This window comes from Aulonocara stuartgranti, assembly GCF_965226115.1.
Source record: "Aulonocara stuartgranti genome assembly, chromosome: 22".
Lineage (NCBI taxonomy): Eukaryota > Metazoa > Chordata > Actinopteri > Cichliformes > Cichlidae > Aulonocara > Aulonocara stuartgranti.
In genome coordinates this window covers 11,593,403-11,616,463 of record NC_138957.1, presented here as the reverse complement: position 1 = coordinate 11,616,463, position 23,061 = coordinate 11,593,403, and the positions used below count along the sequence as shown (strand labels likewise).

General features: G+C 39.7%; 1 protein-coding gene across 4 annotated transcripts; it reads left to right on the top strand.

Moving 5' to 3' along the window:
* The first annotated feature begins 911 nt into the window (after positions 1-911).
* On the top strand, positions 912-8,221 carry LOC309698637 (uncharacterized protein). Of its 4 annotated transcripts, none has more exons than XM_082521212.1 (2): positions 912-1,764; positions 4,841-8,221. In XM_082521212.1, the coding sequence occupies exons 1-2, from the start codon at positions 1,479-1,481 to the stop codon at positions 6,025-6,027; spliced, it is 1,473 nt and encodes a 490-aa protein (XP_082377338.1). In that variant the 5' UTR covers positions 912-1,478; the 3' UTR covers positions 6,028-8,221. The 4 variants fall into 4 exon arrangements, with proteins under 4 accessions (XP_082377338.1, XP_082377337.1, XP_082377339.1 ...); XM_082521211.1 differs by having other exon boundaries at positions 4,829-8,220; XM_082521213.1 differs by having other exon boundaries at positions 1,621-1,834; positions 4,829-8,221.
* The last annotated feature ends 14,840 nt before the right edge of the window (positions 8,222-23,061 follow it).

Here is a 23,061-nt window from a genome sequence, read left to right as displayed (position 1 = left end):
AGTCCATGACCGGGTCCTCACTTCACCTGCTGCTTGTCGTGTAGAGATGTTCAGGAAATTTGGAGCTACTGTGTGTGTCACCAGTGTCTTTATGAATAATTATCCTTTCATTTGATTAAGATCTTGCTTTTTTTTTTAATGGGGTACTTGTCTTATTTATAGGGATTGTCATGTCTCACCAGAGAAGAAAACAGGTGATTCATCAAAAGACTTGCTGCAGGACTAGAAAAAGGAGAAAAGAAAACTAAAAATAACAAGAATTTATATTACTGACAAACTTTATTAACAACCTGACTGCATCCAATGAGCTCTAGCTAACAGCGGCACCTGTGTCAGGTAAGTCCAAGGTGAGTGACAAACAGCAGCTCAGTGATGACCTAGTCCTCTGACAGTAAACTAGGAGGACAGAATCTTGCTCCATCTGGCTGCTGCTCATAACGGAGCCAACAAGGCAGCTGCTGGACCACATGAGGACTATGGATTACTGTGGACTCAATCTGAACCAGATTCCTATTTCTTTAAACTTTATTAATAAAGTTGCAATTATTCAACAAACAAAAATGACAATCAGTATAAAGTCAAAGTATATAATCGAAGTATAATTTTTCAAAATTTATTATTAAGCAGTTTAAATTTCAGGTAACTAACTGTGCCATGCCTCTTCCTCTGGTCCATATGCCAAAACAGACAAAGCGCTCCGAACCCAAGCAGAACACACTTTTGTTAGGAGACACAGAAAGAGAATATTCATATCACTGGTTGAGAGTTTGGGTGAAGACTGCAGTTTAAACTTGGTCCCCCTGGTGTGGGTCCATCCCTTAGGTCATCTTGCACTTTATGCAGCGAGCTTCTCCCTGTGATAGGAAGAAAACTCTCCCCACTTCACCATGGCAACTGTCTCTTGTTCTCTGGCCAGGCCTGTAGAGAGCAAGAAAGATGAGGAGAGGGAGAGCTCTGCCAGAATTTATATCTTATAGTTTCTGTGCTTTGCTGTGCCATATAGAACGGCATCCTATCACAACCCGTACACAATCCGTGGGGCGGTGTCTTCTGTTTGTTTGTGTCTGTTAGTATCAGAGTGTACCAGTCTACTTTCAATGCTCTATTCTACAATACCTAAACATGTGATCAAAATTATGAGGTAGTTTAAAAATAAATAAATTCTACCACATGTGATGCTCCTCAGCCTCACCTGCTCATCATTAAATGCGCAACCTTTTTCTCATGGCTTTCTGATCAGTTGATCTGCTGACTCACAGGCGGTTTACTTCTGGCTAAAAATGTCCCGCACAACCAGAAAGTAGCAAGGAGACGCCGGCGCACGCTCACAACTCTCCTCTGACTCCGACAGCCTCCGCTTCAGCAGGGGCGCTGTTCGCTCTCTCCGCACCGCGCTCCTCGACGCGGAACTCGCAGCGTGTTTACCTTTCCACTGGCTCTCTTTGTCCCGGAGGCTCCCGGTGGGGAGAAGCCGCAGAATGTGCGCCGTGCAGCTGCTGCGGGTGTCGGTCCACGAGCGGATCAGCGCCGCCGCCGAAGACTTCCTGCTGCGGCTGGAGAAGGGAGAAGAAGCAGCCGAGCTCCCGGCGCTGAGAGCGCTGCTGACCGAGCGGCTGACGGCGGCCGCGGAGGAGATCGTCGCACTGTTGGAGGAGACCGTGGCGGAGTACCAGGACAGAGTGGAGCGCTCAGAGCGGGAGATCTGCCGCCAGAGGAGGCTGCTCGATGCCGTGCTCAAGCCCGAAGTCCGGCTGCGCGCGGCAGGTCAGTGTCCGGAAACAGCCGAGAGCAGCCGAACCGAGCTCGCGTTGTCAGCTGATGTCCGCGCGCAAGAGTTGAGATTGCGTGCATCCCAGCAGATACAAAGTAAAATTATTGATGAGAAAAAGAAATGATCACTTTTTCACCAGGTCAGGTAAAATCCTGAACTCAAGCAGAAGGTTTACACTTTTATTCACATCTTCACTAATTTAACATCCACTTTGGTCGTACACAGAGGTGAAACTGTGTCAGAGTGCCACAAATCACAGACCTGACTGTACATCACTCAAACTGCAACAGACAGTGTCTCTTGTCTTTCTGAGCTGTTATTAGCAATAAACTGATCGAGCATGGAAAGTTTTTAGTTCATAATGTTTTCATTTCAGGAGAAAAAAAAGGAGGCAAGATAAAATGAGATAAGATCAGAGAGCCTTTATTATTCCCAGAGTTGGAAAATTAACATACAGAGTAGACAGAACAGGGATAAATAGATGCACCAAATGTTAAACCCAGCAACATTTAATTATCTATAATTCTGGTCCAGTCGTGTGTACAGTCAACACTTATTTTGTTACACTCCAACTGTGACATCTGCAAAGCCCTATGTTTATACTGGCTCTTTGCAATTTTTTTCTTCAACTTCCTTCAGAAGGTGGTGCCAGTTTAGCTCAGTTGGATGAGCAGGCGACCTTATGCCGCATGGCTGAGTGTGGCCGGCCCGGGTTTGAGTCCGACCTGCGGCACTTTGCCGCATGTCTTTCCCTTCGCTTTTATGTCAGTTTTCACTGTGCACCTATCTAATAAAGCCAAAAAAATATATTAAAATTTTTTCTTCAGAAGCAGTGCTGACTTTTGGTGCACACCTCTGTTCATGAGCATAAACTAGGCACTTCCACAGAGTGTCTGTGGTCCTGCTATCAGCTAGTTAGATAATCTTCTCTGTGATGGACCACATCTGGTGATAGTTCCATTAGACCAGTCTGCAGCAGGCGAGGACCTGGTTCATAAGCTGCTGCACTGAGCACTGACCAGAACAACACGAAGGAAAGACTCTGAGAAAGGCAGCTGATTATTAATCCAATTTCACATATGCCACAAATTACATATTTAGTTATTTGCCCCAGAAAGGTCGAAGTCCTCACTGGCTGTGCTCACATCTTTTCTCTTTCTTGTTTTATCTTCAACGTCATGCTGCTCTGTTGTATCGTAATTGCCTCCTGGGGATAAATAAAGTCTTTCTGATTCTGATTTCTCCTCACACCCAGCTGTTCATGGCAGATGTCCGCCCCTCCCTGAGCCCCTGATTTCCTCTTTAACAGTGTAGGATCTTTACCTTTTGTAAAATAAAGCACTCTGAGTCAACTTTATGTGATTTGGCACCACATTGTAAAGTTAAATAATCACACAGATCAAATATATTCTCATTCTGTTCCCTCTGCTCTCTTACTTTCTCCAAAACAGAGATAGGTTTAAGTGTACAGGGTTAAGAAAGTGTGCTTCTGGCTCTTGGCATCCCAATTAGTCATGTGCCTATGATGGTGTCACAAATTGACCCCGAGCTGCTTCTTCTGCATAACAATCTGTAATCTGTAGTAGGGCTGAACGATTATGGAAAATAATCTAATTGCGATTTTTTGCCCCAATATTGCGATTGCGATGCGATATGCGATTATTTTTTTAAGGTCTTTGTCTTCTGTATTATTAAACAAAGACAAGCAATACATCATATAGTATGGCCAATACTATATTACATTAATTTTAAACTGTTCTTTCCTGGAAGACAGACCTCTGTTATGATGACATGAGGTGATGCATGAATTGATGACTGACATTTTTATTTAACTTCTTCAATCACAACAGTATATTTGAACATACACAATAGTTTATTTTTAGCTTACAAACATCTGAGCATAAAGTGCTGACAAGGAACCCTGGTGTAAACATTAAAATGAAAGTCAGTACAATGTGCAGATTGCAGAAATATACATAAAAAAAATCAGTGGCTTTACCACACTCAGTTTTTCGACATCTGTGAACTACTAGACAGTCATTCAATTAAAAAATAATATTAAATAAATAAAACTAATAAATAAAAAATACACACATCTTACTGATCTCTGCAGTCAGTAACATTACACATAAAGTGCAAACATAATAGCAATTGTATAAACACACACACAAACACGCCTTTAAAATTTAAAGGCGTGAAATTGGACGGTCTAGCCTTCTGATTAGCGTCACCGCTGTCTCGGTGGAGTTTAATAAACTCGGCCGTCTGCTTCTTGCTATCTAAAATATAACCAGACACTGGTGTAAATTCTCGACTGTCTCATACTTCTGTTTAATAAGTTTTCTGTTTGACGTTTAGTCAGCTGTGTGAAAACCAAGGAGGAACCCACCCGGGGGATTAATAAAGTTTTATTTTATCTAATCTAATAACTTTAATCTCAGCCAAACCGATTTACTCACGAACAAACAAAACACTGAAAAAAGCCCAACAATAACATTTTTAGGTTGTCTAAGTGACTTATATATTACGTTTAACCCGACCAGCGAAACTCCGCGGTGATCTGAAAATGATGTGCCGGGAGTTGTGCCGTTCTCGGCCGCATCAGTAATCCTCGAGCTCCCGGCTAGCTGTCGAGCTGGTGGGTAGCAGACGCCTCTGAAAACGTCGAAGCACTTTTGCAAATATGGGATATCTTGATAAACCGAGCAGATATTTGATGTTTACACAACTACTTTCTCGCCTGAAAATATGTTAAAAGTTTATTTTGTGACCCAGAAAGATTAGTATGAGTAATTTTAAAACTTAGTAGCGGCCGCCATTGCTGGAAACTGGAGTTTGGCTGGGCCGCGCTATGAATTCTGGGATATGGCTTATAATCGCAGTATAATCGCAGCCTTTGCGGTTAGAAAATTGCACTTGATCATGTCGCGATATTATCGCAAATGCGATATATCGTTCAGCCCTAATCTGTAGTGGACATTATAACATATATGATGGTACAACATATTTCTGCTAGGATTGAAAGAGAACTGAGATCACATTTTGTGTCTGTTTCAGTGTTTCCTTCAGATGTTCAGCAGCCGTTGGGGAGCAAAGATGAAGTTTCCCGTGAACACCAGGAGAAGAGCTCCAGCCTGGACCCGGGGGAAGACCCAGTGCCCCCACAGATTAAAGAGGAAGAGGAAGAAGCCTGGGCCAGTCAGACAGGAGAACAGCTTCAGGACCTGCAGGTAGCTGAAATCACCACGTTCACATTCAGCCCTGTGCACGTGAAGAGTGAAGATGATGAGGAGAAGCCTGAGTCCTCACAACTTCATCACTGCTGGACTGAGGAGAGCAGAGGCTCGGAGGGAGGACCAGAAGCAGACAGGAACTCAGATCCAGATCCACTGTTACAGCCTGTTAGTGAAGACAACTCTCTGGACTCGACTGAAACTGATGACAGTGACTGTGACTGGACACAAACAAAGGAAGCCCAGTCAGGTAGAGATGTTAAAAATCCTGACATTGATGTTGGCACTGTAGTCAAGGAGAGACCATTTCCCTGCTCATATTGTGGGAAAAGATTTAGCCTTAAGGGAAATTTGAACAGACACATAAGAGACCACACAGGAGAGAGACCATTTCCCTGCACAGACTGTGATAAGTCATTTAAAGACAGTGGCTCCTTAACGGCACACATGCGATGTCACACTGGGGAGCAACCATACAGCTGCTTGTTCTGTGGGAAAAATTTCAGTGGGAGGGGAAACATGACCAGACACATGAGGATCCACACAGGAGAGAAACCGTTCACCTGCTCAGTGTGCAATAAAAGTTTTCATGTTAAAGAACATCTCAACAGACACATGAAGTACCATACAGGGGAGAAACCTTTCAGCTGCTCTGTCTGTGGGAAAGGCTGTGCTCAGAAAACAGACCTAAAGAAGCACATGAGAGTTCACACAGGAGAGAAACCCTTCAGCTGTCCTTACTGTGGAAAGTGCTGCGCAGAAAAAGGAGACCTAACCAAACACATGAGAGTCCACACAGGAGAGAAACCATTCAGCTGTAATATTTGTGGGAAAAGCTGTGCCCAAAAGGGGAGCCTGAAGATCCACATGAGGATTCACACAGGAGAAAAACCATTCAGCTGCTCTGTTTGTGAGAAACGTTTCACTGTTACGGGACATCTAAAGAGACACATGAAGCTGCACACAGCAGAGAGTCATCCGCCTGGGTCTGCAGAGTCACATTCAGGCAAAAGTAGAAAATGATGAGTCAGCAAACACATTGTGACGCACAATGGCCTTCTCAGACTGATCAGCTGTTGCTGGAGATGGAACTGATAAAACATACAATCATTTACAATGAAGAGGATACAATGAGCAAGAATGTTTCTTTGTTCTACAACCAAATCAAAACAGGCTTATAAAAAGTGGCGAGTTTTGATAGGAGCGTAACAGTTTGTCTTTTTACCAGGAGCTGTGAATGCATCTCCTACAAAGCTTGATGTCCTATTTATTAAAAAGTGCAGGTGGAAATATGTTTCACATGAATCTGACAGGTGTGAACAAAAAAGTACATCCTCATATCCACTTTTTTCCAGATGCAGTGCTCCTTTTAATAAACCACCAGGAAGGACATTTATGTGGATCATATAAATGTATTCACCGGCAAACTCTCACATTCAGCTTTAAATGTTCAAGAAAAATGTCTGCATGCACAAGTGTTACTGCAGGACTTGTAGTGTGTGCAACAATCAGATTTATTATTGTCGGGTCAAAGCGCCTTTGGTTGACTGTTGTTGTGAACTTGCGATTATTTAATTAAAATTAAACTCAACAAATCTGCTGCTGTCCAAATGAATGTTGCGATATTGTTTGAAATTGAGGCTTTGATCAATCTGGTTTAATTTTTCTTTTTCTTTTTTAATATAACGTGAACATGGCCCTTTATGGTCAGAACAAGGATGTGCTAAATTGTAGGCATCCAGATGTGGAGAAGAAAAGTCAGTTTTGTAGAAAGGTCACGTCACAATCACATCAAGATTTTAGAAATGGGAGTGGGAAGTGCCATAAATCCTGTTTATAAATGAGAACCTATTTGTTTGGTTTGTGTTGGAGAGGCACGACATCTGACTCAAATGAAAGGGCACTGAAGTCCAAAGAGAAAATTCGTGGTTTTAACGTTTAGTCGCAAAATTATCAGTTGAGTTTGTACTGAAGAACGTCCTGCAAACCACTTAATGAAGAGTTTGGTAGGAATCATCAGTCGAGTCATGACTCAAGTTCTACTTGGTGATATAAATGACATATCATGTACTTTAAAAAAGTCTTCACTCTGCTGTCCTGCTACAGAAACCGCTTTAGTGAAGGTTATACATTATCTTCTCATGTCCTCTGACAGTGGACTCATCTCTGTGCTTGTCCTGGTAGACCTCAGTGCAGCGTTTGATACTGTTGACTATAATATTCTATTATTATTAGAATATTATAGTCAGAGCATGCTGTAGGTAGGTACGGCGCTGCAGCGGTTTGAATCATATCTATCTAATAGACTGTAAATAGGAGTTCCTCATTAATTATGATACTGCCCCTGTGATAGCACATATTTTCACTGCTATGCAGATGATATCCAACTTTTTTTATCCATTAAAATCGGAAAAATTAAATATATGTGTTTCAACCTCTGTGGACCCACAACACCAAAACACAACAGCAGTCGCCTCAAGGTGCTTTATATTATAAGATGAAGATCTAACGATAATCGTATTTACTGTCTCTGAGACTCAGACTGACTTTCTGTCAGATTTATGGAAACATGAGTTTGGGTTTGAAAAGGATTCTGGAAGAATCAGGTCTCCAGCTCATTTTTATATCCACAGCTGTATAAATCAATGTTTAGAGCTGATTTCACTGAGAAACAAATGGATTCAGCTTTATTACCCCATCAGTGATCTCTTACAGAATAACTACCTGTTTATTTTCAATGAACCTGTGAGGAGCTGCGCACTTTGTAAAAATGATAAAACACCCGTGTGTCTCTAAGAAACACTAACCTGGTTTTCTTAAATTACTTTGCCAGAAAAAGATTTGCAGCAGTTTTCATTTGTTTTTTACAGTTAAATTCATATATATATTAATTTAATATGATGTACCACCATAAAAAATCGTATGTGAAAACCTTTAACAGAAAATTAAAAATAGTTAAATGATAATTCCTGCTGAGTTTTCCTTTACTGTATCACTGACTGAGCTGTGGACTGAGCTGAGAATCAAATCAGTGGGAGATTTCTGGTCAGAGCTCAGTCAAAGGTCAATGGAGGACCACAAGAGCCACATACATTGAAATAAAGAATTCTGTGCTTAAATAATGTTGTAGAATAAATTCTGCATTTTAAAAAAAATATCATTTTATTTATTCATTTATATTTATTTATTCATTGATTTATTTATAACATTACTAAAGTAATTTGTTATTGAATAATTTAATTTTAAATAAAAACACTATTTTACTCTATAGTACTTTATTATTAAGAGCAAATGTATTAGTTACACAAAGTTGTTTATAATCGAATTATATATCGAGCTCAGTCTTGCATCATTTCGATTGGAGTGATTTATTACACCTGATCTGGTTTGTCTAGCCAGTATTGACTGAACACTTGGAGACAAGCAGGAAATACAGTTTCAACATTGCAATGCATCATAATTTGCAATGATGTCATAATGAGAGTTCCTTAGTGTGAAAGTACGCAGTAAATACATTTAGACAGATACACACAGGCTGACTTTTATGAGGGTAGCAGAATAAAATATATGCTCTCTTCATCACTGTATGTGCACTGCTCCTCTTTATAGCTTCATTGTTTTGATCAGTCTTGACTTTATGATTTATCAAGCCTCATGTTCATTTTAGTATCCTAACACCCCCTTATTATCATCGCACACTCTGTATCTTATGCTGTATCAGACACACTTAGCTTACAAACAACAGATTTTTCAAGCTTCTCAAATCATGTATTCTCAAAGTGCCATTCCAATTCACAGAAAACGAAAAAAGCATAATATTCCAAACCATTTAAAGATAAAAAAAAGAGGAAGAAAAGGAGGAGTGTCTTAAATGTCCGCCATGTCAAGTCCGTTAAAAGATTCTGTGGTCAGATCTGTGTACTGTGTGCTCACAGACATCTGCGGACCTGCTCTCAGTGTGTCGCTCCTGTCCTCAACATCTCTGCACCCTGCACTCAGCTCTTTCTGTACACCGTTATAAATGTGCCACAAAACCAATCAATCACAGACTTTGATGCAAAAATTCTGATTGACTTTTGGTCTCCAATCAGCTCGCTAGCTTCTGCATTCCAGAAACACTGTCCAAAGTGTAGCTAAATCCAGTGGAGTGGTTTGGTTTAAACTAGATTAAAACCAACAATGGTTTTAATATATATTTTAAAATAACTAAAATAAAATAACATACTAACCGAAAATGGGTTTAGCTGCACTTTGGAGAGTGTTTCCAGTATATGCTGGTATTTACATATAAAACTTGAATTCATGGAGGGTTAAACTGCAGCTCCTGGTACCGGGGGAGCTGGGGTCAAGACATATTGTGAAAATATATATTGTGTATTTTGATGTAGCCAAAAAATATTGCAATATTAGATTTTCCTCATATTGCCCAGCCCTACCATAGAGGCTAGAGGCTATTAAACAAGCTTTTCTCCACTTGTTAAAGCAATTTTAATCAAAATTATGACATCACCTTGTGAATTCTGTAAATCCTTGCATTGAAGTTTTCATGAAAGTGTACAAAACCACAAGCACTTTAACAAATATGGAATGCTTAACAAAGCTATGCTTCATTCCTTCATTTTGAAGTTCCAGGTTGTTTGAAAGAGTTTTTTCCCCTTTCAAAATCATGGATGTTAAATGTAATAAAAATAAATAAATCGGCAATTCAAAGTGCGTTATCCTGTATTCAGGCACTGTTTGAGGTAAGTGCAGTCTTTCCATAACTCCAGATAGCAACAAAAATTTCTGGCACAACTTCACCTTCTTTCTTAAATTGATTTAAGACTAATGGAATATGAAAATAAAACAAAGGACCTCAAAAGAGCCAAATTCCTAAGAGATGAGATTATGCAAAAAGGGATTCACACACCCATGGTCCAAAGATACTCAATTCAACTATGAATGCTGCCACGATCACTGAACCACACCAAACGCAACAGAAAGTTTGTTTTAAGAAAACACATCCAAGGCTTCCTTTAACTACCACAAATAAGAAAAGGTCACAGCACAAATTACCCAACCACTTCATATATCCTTTCTTGGACCAAACGGAGTTTCCCCACCTGGAACCACTGTCCAGAAGAGGCCCAAATCCAAATGCACACGGTGGGGAAAAATGAAAAGACTCACAGAACCGTCCATGGACCCGATCCCGATTCCTGGGAAGAAGTTAGCTGTTGTTAACTTGAGTAACACTGCTTTGACCCCTGCTCAGCTGTCAGTGCTTGAACTTGGTCTTTCTTTTGTACCAACTCCTTCTGTAGGTCAATTTGAACTCTTTTGAGATTTACATAATGTTTTTAGAAATGTTAGATGCAATTTTTTTTATGAACAATGAACCTTCCCACAATAATGTACACAAAAGTACCTTTTACATTAAAAGCAGCTTTTGTCCTAAGAACATAAACCACTTGATAGATACACACTGTAGACTCATAGAACTTGAAAAATATATTTAACAGAAAACCTTTACTTCACACAATCTAACAGATGACTAACAACAAGCACTGACAGAACTTGAACAGAATAAATCCATTGTCATCATTGTCATCAAACCTGCCGACAAAGGAGGTGCCATAGTCATAATGGACAAAATTCAATATGAAAATTAAAATTTAAGACGTTTAACAAAGGCAGCACGGTGGTACAATGCTACTATTTTTACTCTAATACTTTCAACCTTAATATTTGACTCTATTTAGGATGGTTTCAATTCAACCCAATGTTTGTATAAAAAAACATTATTGCAGATTAATGTGATATTACTGTGGAGTAACAAGTCTTGGGAATGCAGTCAGTCAATTCACCACAACTCTTCATCTTACCTTATATATAATGGCATTTTTCATAGAGGGCAGCATGGTGGCATGGTGGTTAGCGCTGTTGCTGCACAGCGAGAAGGTCCTGCGTTCAATTCCACCATCAGGCTGGGGTCTTTCTGTGTGAGTTTGCATGTTCTCCCCGGGCTCTCCGGCTTCCTCCCACAGTCCAAAGACATGCAGTTAGTGGGGATAGGTTAATTGATCAATCCAAATTGCCCATAGGTGTGAATGTGTGTGCGAATGGTTATCTGTCTTTGTGTGTTAGCCCTGCAACAGACTGGCGACCTGTCCAGGGTGTACCCCGCCTCTCGCCCTATGACAGCTAGGCTCCTGCGACCCTGAAAAGGATAAGCGAGTGGATGGATGGACAATTAACAAATCAAACTTTCTATAAAAAAACTTAAATCTCACCCTACAAAAGAATACTTTAAAGAACTATAACTGTTACTTGAAGAGGGGAGATTTCTCTGAAGGAGAAAACATTTTTACTTAATGAACATCTCTTAAGGGCTTTCTTATACATATTACCCCATATTCATAAAAACCTAGAGGAACTACCTGGCAGACCTGTTGTTTCTGGAATTGGTAGTCTAACAGAGAATATCAATATCAAGCTTTGTAGACTTCCACATTAAGAACTTTTTACCATCCTTAAATTATTACATAAAATATGGCTCCCACTTTTTGCTTTTCCTCAAAGATCTCAAACCAGATATAATATTGTGTACCCTGGATATTAAATCCCTGTATACCAATATTAATCAGGAACAAAGCCTAGAGACCCTGGAACATTTCCTTGATACCAGGTCTACGAAATTACCATCTAGCTCTCTTCTAACTAAACTGGCTGCTTTTGTCCTACAGAGGAATTATTTCTTTTTCAACAACACACCATACCTTCAGATCTCTGGCACTGCAATGGGAACCCAAATGACCCCCATTTTTACTTGCCTTTTTGTTGGTCGCCTGGAAGAACAAATTCTATATAATCACTAAAATAACCCTTATTTACCATTTATTATGTCTTGGAAACGGTATATAGATGATGTGTTTTTACTCTGGAAAGGACAAGTCTCTATATTACTAGTTTGTAGAATTCCTAAATGGACATTTTGTAGGCTTACGTTTCACCCTCAATTACAACACTGAAGAAATGAACTTTCTGGACATAAAAGTAACAGAAAAAGACAAATCTCTGTCCACCTCCTTGTATTCTAAACCCACTGATCGGAATACATTACTTCATGCTGCAAGTTTCCATCCGAGCCACCTCAAAAAAAGCCTACCTGTAAGCCAATTGAATAGAGTCAAACATATCTGTGAAACTTCTGAGAAATACAATGAGAGCAAAGAAGAGATGAACAAATTTAAAGAAAGAGATTACAAAGAGGACTGCTTAAAATCTGCTGAACAGAAGGTGAATTCAGTAACAGGTTTCTATTTAGAAACTAAGAAATCTCCAAAACTTAAACCTAACCTTGTCTTTTGTACAACCTTCACACCAAAAACCAGGAACATTAAAGAAATAATTTTAAAACATTGATATATCCTTCAAAATGACTCAAACTTATTGGGGACCTTTAAAGAGCCACCAATGATAACCTAAAGGAGAGAAAAAAATATTAGAGATAGGCTTGTTAGAACTTCCCAGGAGCCTAATACCCCAGACAAAGTCAGATTGGTGGGATTTGGGGCGTTAAAACTCTTGCCATGTTCCAAGTATAGCTTTATTAGTTTGTCCAATAACATTTTAGCCTCTGAAAATGAGGAACTATATATAATAAATGGTGTAATTTCTAGACAGTTATATATTTTTTGTGGTATTTTGTCCCTTGAATTAGAGATGAAATCTGCACGTCAATCACATCTTGATTATTTTATTTAAAATTAATTTAAAATTTACTGTGATGACGTTCATTGGCAAAATAACAAAAATTTTTATATTGTCCATATACTTCTGGATCCAACTGTAATACCCAAATATTGCTCTGCCATCAGACTTTTCTTTTTTTTGCTGTTGTGTATTGATTATTGTCCTTCTGCATAACTCAAGAGCGTCAGGGGACAAACCATCTTCAGTTACTGAGATGGTTTACTGTTGAAGACTGAGAAACCACCAAGCCAGATTTAGGGCACATCGATTATAAAACTATATTCTTGGGCAATGGTACACCACTGAATGCCCCTTTTAAGTACATAACTGCACACAGGAAGCTCAGATTATTTCGTTTGTTCCTCTGAAAACTGGAACACATGAAATCTCATAGCATAGTGTTTGTTGATGCAATGCCACACAATAAACAGCAGGGGGCAACAGAATACTGGCCCTGATTTTAGCCTCCTGCTTCATGGAAGGTGGAGGCAGTGCCCACTCATTGGTGATTAAGGTTCTAGTGATGAGTCACAAGGAGAGGGTGGGAGATAGGATGAGACACAGAGATAAAGAGAAATTGGAGAGCAGAGTTAGGAAGGTGGGCTGGGGAGGCCTGCTTACATTACTTCCAGGTGTCCCCTCACATTGCCAGGAGGCTGACATATTTCTGTCGTCTGACCATGAATCTGCCTACTCTGTGCTCTTCTGCCAGGGTCCCACTTATCCATTTATCTGCAGCACATGTTCATTCAGAACAGGCACAGTCTCAAATCTTAATCTCCATTCAGGTCAAAGGTCAAATCAACAAACATCCTGCAATGAATATTATGTGGCAATTTAATAGTCTTTGCCTCAATCAAAACACAAATTCTCCGGCTTTATTTTTCTATATTTGGGGTAACAGAATTAGACATTTAGGCACCTGCTTGGTACTATTCAAATTCATCCAGGACTTCTTTTGCAATTATTTTAGATGAAGTTTCATTTTTTTCAACCTATTTAACATATTTCACAGCATGCTTCCCCTTTGAGTTTCATGTCACATTTCCGGTTCTATTCTTCTTTTAGCCCTACAACAAACATCTGTGGATGTTGTTTTTCTTCTTGTTATCTCACACGTTTTATTTGTGCGGTTGACTTAGCTCAAGCATAACCACACTCAGTACCAACAGCAGCTGTGAGTTAGTGTCTATGAGCCAGCTAAGCTGCATGGGGGTGGCTGACTAAGTCTTCTTACCATGCAGAAACTTTGCCTCCCTCCTCCCAGCCCACCCACATATGAAGTGTCACGTTGTGTTTTGTTCTCGTGGCTCAGGTGTCATCACAGAGGAGCAATCGTAAATGCACGTGTACAGTCTGTGGACACAGTGAATGGAGCTTTTTAAATTGAAACATAGAAGACAAAGGTAAATTACTACTTTCTGTTTTGTCTTTGTAAATGCTGCAGTTGTAAAAGATGTGCCTAGAGCTGTTTATCCTCATTTTATGAGATGAGAAACAGTTTCTTTGTGCCAGCAGTGACAGTTTATGTGTATGTACACAAGTATGAGTTATGCCACGTGCATAAAACAGCAATATATATTCCTCTTGTCTTTAGTTTATACCCTTTCAAATCATATCTGGTTTTGTCATCTTTGGCCAGTCTTTAAAAAGAAAGCATAAACAGCAGCTTTTTCTTGAAACCTGCAAATTTGTCCCCTTGCACCAATGGTGTAAATTTACATGCCTGAATGAACATGTGCATCATGCCCCTGAGGACTATCTGAGCAACCCCCATCTTCCATAAGTCGAAGCTTCTGACTCACAGTGAGAGCCCTCAGCAGAAGCTGTATTTCAATTCCCTGTTAGTTTTTTTTTCTTTTTTCATCCCACTGTATCAACTTACAAATGTTACAGCTTTGAGATAATAGAGTCATCTTCTTATGGCAACGGTGAGTCAGGGAAGTAAACCTGTCATATATTTAAAGGATGATGTGTTCAAAAAGGCAGACTATGACCTCAAGCTAGTGAGCACTGGAAGGTAAACAACTACCAGTGTGCACAAACATCCAGGATATCTCTAGAAGAGCATTTATTAGGCTCCTTAAAAGAAATCTGTCCTCATGTCACACAGCTTCAATGGTTTTCAACTTTAACTTTACTATTTATTATTTTATTATTGTAAGTGGTTATATATAAAATAACACATTTTCAACAATTAGTTTCTGAGGCTGGTAAATACACTTCTCTTTTGCAGTAATGATCTTTCTTTGCAAGGAGGGTCCCAATGAGAGCTCGTTTTGTCTTAATAATTGCTTTTTGTGTGCTTGAATAAGCTTTCAGAGTCCTTGGAAAGACAGAAGGAGCTTTCCAAACCAAGTCACTTCTTTGGATTTCTTAACTTATCCAGCTTAGGGTTGCAGGAGAGCCAGAGTCTACTCCAGCTGTCACAAGCCAATCCAAGGGTAGACTGGGCAGACTGTTACCTTCGGCCACAGGGCTAACACACAGGGAAATAGACAACCACTCTTACATCCTCACCTACAGCAGATTTAGAAAGAGCAGTATGAAGCGTGGAAGGACTCTGGGGAACCAAGAGAAAACCCATGCAAGCACAGGAAAAAGATACAAACTCCACACAGAAATGCCTCAGATGAGGTTTTAATGAAGAACCTTGTTTGTTTGCTGAACACTGCATCAACATGTTGCCCAAGGCCTCTGCAAGTCTATATTATAGTGATATTACTGACATGTTTTAACAATCTGGTGTTCAGCAGCTTGTACTTTCTTTAGAACATAGTACAAATAAATTGTGAAAGACTTTTACACAAGCTTATTATCAGGCACGGACATAGGCAATCCTAAGCCCCCTAAGGCCTCTAAAATATTGCAACTGTCTAGACGCAAATTTTTTCCCATCATGCCAAACAGCACTTTACTCAAACAACATTAAAAAAAATTACAGCTATCTTTGCAAAACTTTCAACGTTCTTTAAATTTTCCAGTTTGACTGATCTGGACTGATCTAATATTCGAAAGTGGTGATAGACCATAATTTGACTTTCGTGCAGAGTGGCTGTCGTCATAATATGGACTAAAAAAGTAGATGAAAACGCCTTATGTCTGGTTGCCAGCATTACTTCAGCACAATAAAACTAACGGATGTAACACAACGCAAGATCAATGGAATAGTGGGGCATCTTGAGACTAAAGCCAGAGTTGTCGAAGTCACAAAACGTTATATCTTTGTGTAACTAAGCATGGACACTAATATATTTCCTAATAATAACATGCACCTATTCAGGCAAAATGTAAACCTTTCTGCATTCTCCAGAACTCTAAACACATTTTCACATTTTCACTCACTAAAACATCCTGTCTACATTCATGGTACATAGCAGTAACCATGGTTGCCAGTAATCAGACACAACTGCAATATGGATATCACAGTACAACTCTAAATTCTTGTTGCTATTGATTCCAACAATCAAGTAATAATCTCAGAGGCACAGGGAAAAAGCCATCATATAAGAGGTTCCGAACAATGAGAGAAGGATAAGAAAGAACAGATTCAAGCTTAGTCTGTTTTTAGCTTTTAGTGCATGAAACTGGTTAACTGAATAACACTGATTATCTCTTCATCATGGCACCTGTTAGTGGTTTCAATATATTAGGGAACAAGTGAACATTTTGTCATCACAGTTGATGTGTTAGAAGCAGGAAAAATGGGCAAACATAAGGATTTGAGGGAATTTGACAAGGGCTAAATTGTGACGGCTAGACGGCTGGGTCAGAGCAGCTCTAAAACTACAGATCTTGTGGGGTAAACTTCAGTGGTCAGTATCTATCAAAAGTGGCACAAGCAAGGCAACATCACTAAACTAGCAGCAGGGTTATGAGCGGCAAAGCTAACTGATGCATGTGGGGAGTGAAGGCTGGCCCATGTGGTCCCATCCGATAGATGAGCTCAAAATTGCCCAAAAATGTTGTGCTGGTGTCAGAATATAAAAAGGTGTCAGAATATACAGTGCATCATAATTTGTTGTCTGTATGGGACTGCATAGACACAGTCAGGGTGCCAAACTGAGCCCTATCCATTGCCAAAAGAACCCACAATGTGCACATGTGGATGGTTGGGTGCATGTTCGTTGTTTACCTAGGGAACACCTAGATACACTATGGGAAGAAAGCAAGTCAGTGGAGGCAGTGTTATTGTTCTTTCTGTAGGGAAACTTTGGGCCCTGCCATCCATGTGGATGTTACTTTGACACATAGCACCTAACGTAAGCATTGTTGCGCACCACGTCCATCCTTTCATGGAAAAGGTATTCCATGATGGCTGTGGCCTCTTTCAGCCGGATAATACACCCTACCACAAATCAAAAATGGTTCAGGAATGGTTTAAGGAACACAACCATGAGCTTGACGTGTTTGACTAGGCCTCCCAACTCCTCAGATCTCAGTTCAAGCGAGCCTTACTTTGATCCATGGAGTCTTCACCTCTCAACTTAAAGGATCTGTTGTTACGGCCCCAGCAGGGCCTCTTCCTGAAGTTGCTTGTGTGGGCATGCCCTACCATCTGTCTTGCCTTAGGTGCCACCTTTTTCTTTTGTACAGCTGACTCCGATCAGCAATTAAAAGTATTTAAGGGCAGAGAAAGGTGACCTCTGGTGCCAGAGTGCCATGCAGCTAGTGAGCTGTGTGTTTGTAGCTAGTGAGCTGTGTGAGTGTTTGGTGGTTGCAGCTAGTAGCTAGTGAGCTGTATTTTGTGATTGTTTGCTCCTGCTTGGTGGAGAGGAGTGTGCTCGGTTACTAACCCTTTTCTGACTTACTTTTCAGTTTACTGACCGACGCTTGAGTTTTGTTTTGTTTCTTTAAATGGTGATCACGGCTTGTCCGTCTCTTTCAGTTGACCTTTAATAACTCTTTAATTTAACCATTTTGCTTCTCTGTCTCCTTTTCCCGACCCGGACACTTTTTGTTACTTTCCCTCATCGCCTGGACCCTTTTAGGGGAACGTAATACTAACCTCTTGGTACCAGATTTTACAACACACCTTCAGGGGTCTAGTGGAGTCCATGCCTTAATGTGTATATATTCCATTTTTTAATATTTCATGTGTATGATAAGAAAACGCGACCAGAATCAAACTCCTAAAAAGGGAACAAAATCCACCAATGAATATTTGACACCCATGAAGATGCTGTCCCCTAATGAAAAGTCCTTAATGTTTATTTCATCCTATGTTTTATGTTCTGTGTTTTGTTTCAAACTGTAGAAAATCTAAACAGAGAGAAAAAAAATCTCTGAATGAGTTGACATAATACTAAAATGTGGAATAGAGTCTACAGTGCTCCGCTGATAATCTAAGACCTTGATTGTCTAATTTAACTGGTAAACAAATGATATTTATCATGGTTCTGAAAAGGAAGCAAAATTAATCTAAGAACATAATACATGCTTCAGATATGGGAGATGCTTGAGCAATCACTGGCAGAGAATGTCATGCTTGTTAGTGGAGCTCAAAAGGAGGATAGCTGTGACTGCTGTGGTCCAATCAAATCAAAATGACAGAGTGACCTTGGAAAGGCACAGGGAGGTTGTATTTTTAGCCAGTCATTCTTACAACCCCCCCGCTGCCTCTCAGCTGAGGGAGTAGAGAGGGGACTGCATCACATCACTCGTCTTTTTGACTAGTTGTTTTTCATGCTCTGTCAATAAAAGGCTGTTGTTTACACGCTGGGTGTCAGGAAGAGAGCTCGACTTGTATATTGAAATTAAGTCCCCAAGGTACTGTCTGTTACACACCACCAGGTGAAGAAGAAATAGTTCTGTTGCTTGCTAAACAGGTAATGCTAGTTGTCTTTAAAACAACAGCAACAGGCAATCGTGAACATAGATGGCACTCTCATTCAAGTGAAATTGTTGAAATTAGTCCAATTTTATTTAGTTAGTTCACCAACCAATCATTCACCCATCAACACTTAACTCTTATCCAGAGCTCATTCACATGCTAAAAGGGTTAGTCCAGACATCTTTGCCCAGTAACTGTCATGGTCCTGGGTCTTTTGACCCAGCGTTTTAAGTTTGAGTTTATTTTGTTCATTAGGTTATCTAAGTTCATTTGGTTATTAGACTCCTTGTGTTTTCTTCCCCTGTATTTAAGCTTCCCCTCACCCTTCGTGTTTCATGCTGCGTGTCTTATGTTATCAAGTTTGTATTATTATGCCTAAGTGTTTCTAGTTATTATTTTCCCCTCGTGTTTCCAACCATGTTAAATCTCCCCTGCTCTTCATGCGTTTCATGTCTGTGTCTTACGTTGTCAAGTTCGGGTTGTCATGTCTATGTCTCATTATGTTTCCTGTTTTATTGTGAAGAGGTCTGGTGTTCTGTGTTCATCATGTTCAGTTTTACTCTCCCACTGTGACGTCATTATGTTCATGTGTGCCAGCTGTTTCCTCATGTGTCTCCACTTCCCCTAATCACCTCCTGTGTATTTAAGTCCTCTGTTTTCAGTGTGTGATTGTCAGGTCGTCTGTTGTCCACGCCATGTTTCCTATGCCATGCTTCCAAGTTTCTTGTCTAGGTTTTTCTTATTGTTTGTTTAGATTTCCCAGTTTAGGTTTGTGTTAATTTTGCTTCAGTTTGCCTTGCCCTTTGTTTGTACCTTTTTTACCAGCCATATTAAACGGCTCGCTTTTTGTTAACATTCAAGTTTTGTTCCCTGTTCCTTGGAGTCTGCATTTTGGGTCCTTTTTCAATTCATACAGTCTGCCCTCGCCAGACTGTGACAGTAACTTTTTCCAGCTCCTCCAGAGGAGTCCCGATAAGCTTTTATCTGATTCCCAAACAATCTCAGCTAGCTATTTTCCATGCTGCAGGAATGTATCTACACTCCTGAATCAATACCTAATTGGTTTGATTATTATATATACAAACAAGTTTAATGTACACATTTTTACAGATATCAAGAGGATCATGAAGTAGGCTTGGTCAGTCAAACATCGTGTTTCAAATGTTGTATATATTAATTTTTATTCATATCCTTCCATAATGGTGGCATGGAGTGCATTGAAAAAAATAAATAAAATTAATGCTGATAACAAAGACGTGTTCATGTTGTGACCTACTTTATATAAAAGAATTTGCTCAGTTAAATTTCAACTTTGAGTTTCTCTAAAATGTTTTTTTTTTTTTTTGGGGGGGGGGGGGTTGTTTATTTATTTATTAAAATAGACTTTGATATTACACACTCTGAATAGTGTCATATATGGCCTCAAGGAAGTAGGGTAGGGTAATTTCCCCAAAGACGCTGTAACTGATGCTACCCTGGGAGACGCAGCTCAATATGCTAAGAGCTTGTTATGTGGGCACATTTGATATGTAGGCAAGTTTGGTATCATTCTGCAATCTCCCTGCTAACCACAGCTCTAATCAAGAACAGCATATCTTTTTTGGGGTAAACATTTTTAGACAAACAAACTATTTTATGTTTATTTGTCCGTTTTTTTTCTAAATAAGTTGCTACCCTCTTTTCTTTTTAAATAGAAACTCCTTCTACCCGATATAGTACTGTCCCCAGATAGATGTGTCACAATGTCACAATTTAGCTCAGCAGAAACTTTGCTTTCTGTGGTCTCACACTTTGGTAATGTTTGATTGATTTCATCACTTCAATTTTATTTACATAATGCCAACTCACAGTTCACAAAGACAATTTCAATGCACTTTTTATAGGAAGGTCAACCCCTGCAACATTCTTCAATATAAGCAGCAGAGAGGGACAACTGCAACTGGCTGGTCATGAAGAGGAAGAGAAGATAGAAAAGAGGAGCAGAGAGAGACGAGGACACAACACCAACTAAGAGAATACATTTAATAAATGAGTTTAATGACTTGAAAGAGAGAAGAAAAAATGTGAGCGTAACATGGTCAGTACCCCAGCAGTCTGAGCCTAGAGGAACATAATTAAGGGATATGCAGGGTCACCTTTTCATTTACGACAGCTAGCCAAGGTAAAGCTATATCTTGCAGCTGGTGTCTTTGAACGTGTTATTCATCTGTTCATTACTTGCAGACTGGACAAGTGCAATTCTCTGTACTTTGATTTGGACCAGACCTCTCTTCATCGTCTCCAGTTGGTCCAAAATGCAGCTGCTCGCCTGCTAACTGCACTAAATGGAAGGAGCATATTACCAGTTTTTGGCCTCTCTACACTGGCTCCCTGTTCCGTACAGGATCCAATTTAAAATCTTCCCTTTTTTTTTTTAAATCGCTTAACGGCCGAGGCCCTTCTTACCTGTCCAGGTCCAGATCAAAACTAACCTTGACTATTCCATAGACTAAACTTAAATCTCATGGTGACAGAGCCTTCTCTGTGGCAGGTCCCAGACTCTGGAAAATCCTTCCTCTTAATATTTGATCTGCACAAACGCTTAAACATTTTAAATTGTTACTAAAGACACATTTTTATGGTCTGGCTTTTAACACAAATTGATCAAAACATTTTGGTTTTAACAGCCTTAGTTGTTGTTTTTGCTGTTTTTATTGACTTATTTTATTTATTTATTTGTTTGTTTTTTTATATTTTACTTCATCATTGTTGTACATTTTATTTATTTTAGTGGCATTTTACATTGTTAAGCACTTTGTGCAACATGGACTGTTTGGAAATGTGCTATATAAATAAGCCTGACCTGCTGTAAGCCTAAATATGAGCTTGATCAAAAACAAAAGTGTTAAATTTAATCTTAAAGCAACTAACGTTTTTTGTCTTCTGAACCCAAACTGGTTCCACATGAATAAAGCATTACAGCTAAGGACTATACCTCCAATCTTTTTTAGAAACTCTAGGAACCATAAACGAAGTAAAGTTATGCTTCAGCAGGGGAAGTGTAAAGGCAGTCTATGGGCAGTCAAGGAATGCCCTCATGCTAGCCCCCACTGAATCAGTGCCCATTGCTGATAGAGGCAGTGTATCAAATATGTGGTACAACTGGTCTGTGGGGCACTCTCGCTTGTGCTGTTGTTGTTCCACCAACCAGCTTGGGGAGGAGCAAAGTTTATAACATACAAAGAGCTGAAGCGAAACCAAGTGGTGTTAAAAACATCTGTCCACTGCAGCCACTGTCAGTACTTTTCATATAGTATATCTATCTCTAACCAGATTCTTGCTCTGGATGGTATTACCTCGGCCTCCAGTAACACTGTGAGGAACCTTGGAGTCATTTTGACCAGGATTTGTCCTTCAATGCACATATTAAACAAATATGTAGGACTGCTTTCTTCCATTTGCGCAACATCTCTAAAATTAGAAATATCCTGCTCGCTCAAAGTGATGCTGAAAAACTAATTCATGCATTTATTACTTCCATGCTCGGCTACTGTAATTCATTATTATCAGGATGTCCTAAAAACTCCCTGAAAAGCCTTCAGTTAATCCAAAATGCTGCAGCAAGAGTACTGACGGGGATATTTCTCCTATATTGGCTTCCCTTCATTGGCTCCCTGTTAAATCCAGAAATGAATTCAAAATCCAGCTCCTCACATGTAAGGTCTAAATAATCATGTGTTAATAGACCTCTCTGCATTGAAGCATACTTGCTATAAATCTTTGACTCTCTTCCACAGCATGTCTTTTATCCTGTCTTCCTTCTCTCACCCCAACTGGTCGCTGCAGATGGCCCCGCCCCTCCCTGAGCCTGGTTCTGCCGGAGGTTTCTTCCTGTTAAAAGGGAGTTTTTCCTTCCCACTGTCACCAAAGTGCTTGCTCATATGGGGTCATATGATTGTTGGGTTTTTCTCTGTATGTATTATTGTAGGCTCTACCTTACAATATAAAGTGCCTTGAGGCAAATATTGTTGTTATTTAGCACTATATAAATAAAATTGAATTGAATTTATTATTATGTCATATGTTGTTTTGTTTTTTTAGCGTTTCTCCCTTTCTTAGACTATAAAATTGCCATCAGTAATGTAGGAGATTTGAATGTGTACCATAAACCAATGCATATAGATCAGCATTTAAGGTTTGACTCTTATTATCCACTCCAACACAAACTGGGTGTCAACACAGAACAAACACTAACCCCCCAGACATAGTCGCTAGGGAAACAGATGATTTGGTGATATGGGAATTTCAGAACAGCTGAGACTCATTTTGGCGAAATACTGTGTTTTCAAGGCTTTTGAACCTTAATATAAGTTCTGCCAAAGTGTGGTCCATACCAAGGATCAGGTCTGCCTGCATACACAGGATAATATAGCATATGAGGTTGAGTGCTAAGAAGATTGAATTATGCATCAAGGAAACCAAACAACTTCTGCCTAAGCAGATTGCACAAA